At 41.6% G+C, this 3,541-nt stretch overlaps 1 protein-coding gene across 1 annotated transcript; it reads left to right on the top strand.

Moving 5' to 3' along the window:
• The first annotated feature begins 1,728 nt into the window (after window positions 1–1,728).
• Window positions 1,729–3,105, top strand: LOC143628234 (uncharacterized). The gene is made up of 2 exons (XM_077097875.1): window positions 1,729–2,724; window positions 2,858–3,105. Exon 1 carries the CDS (start codon window positions 1,773–1,775, stop codon window positions 2,715–2,717), a length of 945 nt encoding a protein of 314 aa, XP_076953990.1. The 5' UTR covers window positions 1,729–1,772; the 3' UTR covers window positions 2,718–2,724; window positions 2,858–3,105.
• The last annotated feature ends 436 nt before the right edge of the window (window positions 3,106–3,541 follow it).

Below are 3,541 nucleotides of genomic sequence, written 5' to 3'. Positions count from 1 at the left end.
CTGGGGGTTAAGTAATGTTTCCCACGAGGATGAGGTTCAGCAGAGAAGATTGTTCTTCAGATGACCTGCAAAACAGACACCGTAAGCTCGTCACTGAGAGGGGGGGGGGGTTCCTCCTTGTGACCACCCTCCGGCGTGAGAATCAGACTAGATTGCTCTGAATATAAGTGTATATTAAGAGATTGCTAGATAAGATGAGATATCAGATGATCTCCTTACCATTCCAAGGTGTTGGAGTATTTATAGCCGAAGGTAGGTTTCCTAGAAGGTACAGCCGGCTGGATAGTATTCCTGTTCTACCAACAGTGGACTACGCACAGGCCATGCTGGTTGGTGGATAGGCTACGGCCAACAGTAACAAGGTCGGCTGTACACTGTTCCTTTACTGCCGGCTACGCACTGTTCCACCAACTGTAAGCTGCGCACGTCCCATCGTAAGGGTTGGTGAGTAGGCAGCGGCTAATAGTGACAAACAGTACTAGAGGGTGCTCCTCCTCATACTGTTGTCGGTGAGCTGTCACCTGTGATTGGTTCATGGGCTGTTCTGGTCAAATCGTCTGTTCTGCCCATACCTTAGTAGGTACAGTACGAAAGATCTTCCAGAAGCATACGGACTGGCTCATTTAGGCGGGAGTATTCCCGCCTTGCTCATTCCTTCATGTGACTACTGAAGTAGCTAATGCCTTGTGCGTGTAGCCTTGCTGTTAGTGCGGGTAGCCTTCCCTGATGGCTTGTATCCGCAGCTGCGGGAACAGGCGGGGTACTTCACCATTGGGAGGCTTTCCCTGCGGGTACAGCTGGCGTACTGCGCGTAAGGTTCTCTGAGCATGGTGGGTCCTGCTGGAGCAGTTGGTCGTTGCGCAGACGTCCCTGTTCAAGGAGAGTCTTGCGGGTCCAACTGGGCTCTGCTGGGACCTACCTCTTTAGAATCCTATCTCAACTAGGTTTTACCATAATAAGCCTCCGGGCTTCGGACCAAGGGTTTTCCCCGAAACATGCAGTCATGCATGTAATGGTAGCATTTCTTCTTTTGTTTTGTTATTGAGTTAACCCGAGTAACCGAAATTTTATTCATCGGTCGTTAAAAAGAAATTGGGTTAGAGGCTCAACAACCAATGGTTTTGTTGAAAAATGGAAAGCCACAAGAAAAGGGTCATATATTAATTAAGGGAAGAAAAAAAGAAAATTGATTTCACTTCATAGACGACAAACAAAACCGGCGCCGCCCAATGAACAAAAACAAACCGGTTTAAACTCAATAACCGGAGAGCGTATATATAAAGCCACCTTTTTACCCTGCCAAGTTTTCTTTTTCTTTCCTCTTCTCTCTCTTCATCTTCACAACTATTCCACATTAAGCTCCATTTCTACTTTCTCGGATCATTTCCGATTCACCAAACCCAGATTATTTATCTTTATCGGTATATTTCTCATCAAACCCTTTAATTTCTTGGTCTACGGTACCCGATTCGTCATCATACATGTGGGTTTTGTGTGCTTAAGTTTGTATGATGCTATACTGTTTTTTCTTTGGTTTTTAGGGTTTTTATTTCTACTTAATGGGTTATTAATTTGGGGTATTTGTGATTTATAAAGTTTGTAACTTTTAGGGATTTTCAATTTGGGGGTTTTCTAGATCTTTATGCTGTTCAATTGGATGATGAAGTTTTTATATGTTCTTTAATTGTTATGTTGATTTTTACTTGCAAATGGGTGTTTATGTTATTTGTTTGGTTTCCTGAATATTTTGTAGATATTGACTGTGTTTAAAGATGCCAAAAGATAGAAGAGACCGATCCGTGTCTATCGATAGATCTTGGACTTCACCATACACCTGCAACAGCTCGAGGCGAACGTTAACTAAAAACCTCTTAGAAACCGAGAATATTAAAGAATGGGAAGAAGCCCGATGCCCCGTGTGTATGGAACACCCTCACAACGCGATATTGCTATTATGTTCGTCGCACGAAAAGGGTTGTCGACCGTTCATGTGTGACACGAGCTACCGCCACTCGAACTGTTTTGACCAGTTTCAGAAAGCGTCTTCTGAAACACAACAGATGATGGAAGCACAAGAGTTACTGCAGACCGCATCTTCGGGGGTACTGGAAGGTGGGTCCACACCCGCGTTAAAACTGGTCTGCCCGTTATGTCGCGGTGAGGTGAATGGGTGGGTTGTGGTGGAGGCTGCGCGCGTGTTTATGAACTCCAAATCAAGAAGCTGTGCTAGTGAGACGTGCAATTTTTCGGGTACGTATGTGGATCTAAGAAAGCATGCTCGGTTGGAGCACCCGTTGGTCAGACCATCTGAATCTGACCCAGACCGCCAGCGAGACTGGAGGCGGTTAGAAAGACAGAGGGATATTGGGGATCTGTTAAGTAGTCTTCAATCTTCAATGGGAGATGAAAGGGGTGAAGATAATAATAGTACTAACGATAATAATAATAACGCTAGTGCCTTATCGTTTGATGAAGGTGGTTGGATGACCGTTTTCTTTCTAATTAGGGTTTTCAGACCGAGAACTAGTTCAAGAAGCAGTAGCTGGTCCGGAGCATCTCGGGCCCGGGCGCATGTGACCATTAGAAGAAGGCCCAGTACACGGCTCTGGGGCGAGACACATAATGACGAGCCTGAGTCCGAGCCCAGAGATGATGAAAATGAGTCTTCAGATGGGGGTTCGGGTCCTCCTGATTTGCTGCCAACTGATGAATCTTGATCTCACTGTAAGAATTATTATTATTATTATTATTATTATTATTATTATTATTATTATTATTATTATTATTGTATGATTTGTATTCTAATCTTTTTAAGTTTTGAAGCTGGTTTTATTTCAAGATTTGATATTGGTTTCAGGTAAAAACATGATTCCAGTTGAAAAGGATGCACCTTTGGGTTATTTATTGAAATTTGAAGCATGTCTTGTTGAACATGAAGCTTGCATACTTTTACAAGAAGAGAGAGCGATATGAAAATGTAATTTTACTTTAAACTTATATGATTTGTTTATACGTCGTTGATCATCGCGTTATATCGATTACTTTCATCTGTCACTTGTTCATCTTTTTATAATTTTATGAAAGAAAAAGGCCCCTTGATTGGTTAGAGTTGTGTTTAATCAATGGTTCTTTTCTAGCAAGAATGGTATTTAAACATGTCTTGTTTCTAATTCAAGGAATGAATTAAGCTTAATGCTGTCATTAGTTCTGCTATTAGGGGAAATATGGTCAATTTTTTTATATCTGTCATATGTATGTGCTTGGAACCCTAAAACTATATGCCGTATAGCTTCACTATGGTAAATTGGTAATAATGGGGGAAAATTCCCAAAATAGCCCTTTCTAGAGAGAGAGCCCAAAATAGTTTTTTTTCCTTATTTTTTTAAAATTTGGACTCTCCAGATGCATTGAAAAAAGATAATAATATAGAGGGAGCAGGCCAGATCTTTAAAGAAAGTTAGGTAGCAGACCAAATTTCGGAAGATATTGCAGGTCCAAATAATTTTGAAATGTTGGAGCAAAAGTTCAAATTTTTTCTAAA

Source organism: Bidens hawaiensis, unplaced genomic scaffold (assembly GCF_021521415.1).
Source record: "Bidens hawaiensis isolate Kalapana, Puna unplaced genomic scaffold, B.hawaiensis_p1.1 tig00004839_1, whole genome shotgun sequence".
Lineage (NCBI taxonomy): Eukaryota > Viridiplantae > Streptophyta > Magnoliopsida > Asterales > Asteraceae > Bidens > Bidens hawaiensis.
The sequence above is the reverse complement of the archived record's forward strand: the minus strand, read 5'-3'. Positions and strand labels throughout refer to the sequence as shown.

Coding starts and splice junctions, on each gene's coding strand:
- LOC143628234 (XM_077097875.1), top strand. CDS start 1,773: ATGCCAAAAGATAGAAGAGACCGATCCGTGTCTATCGATAGATCTTGG.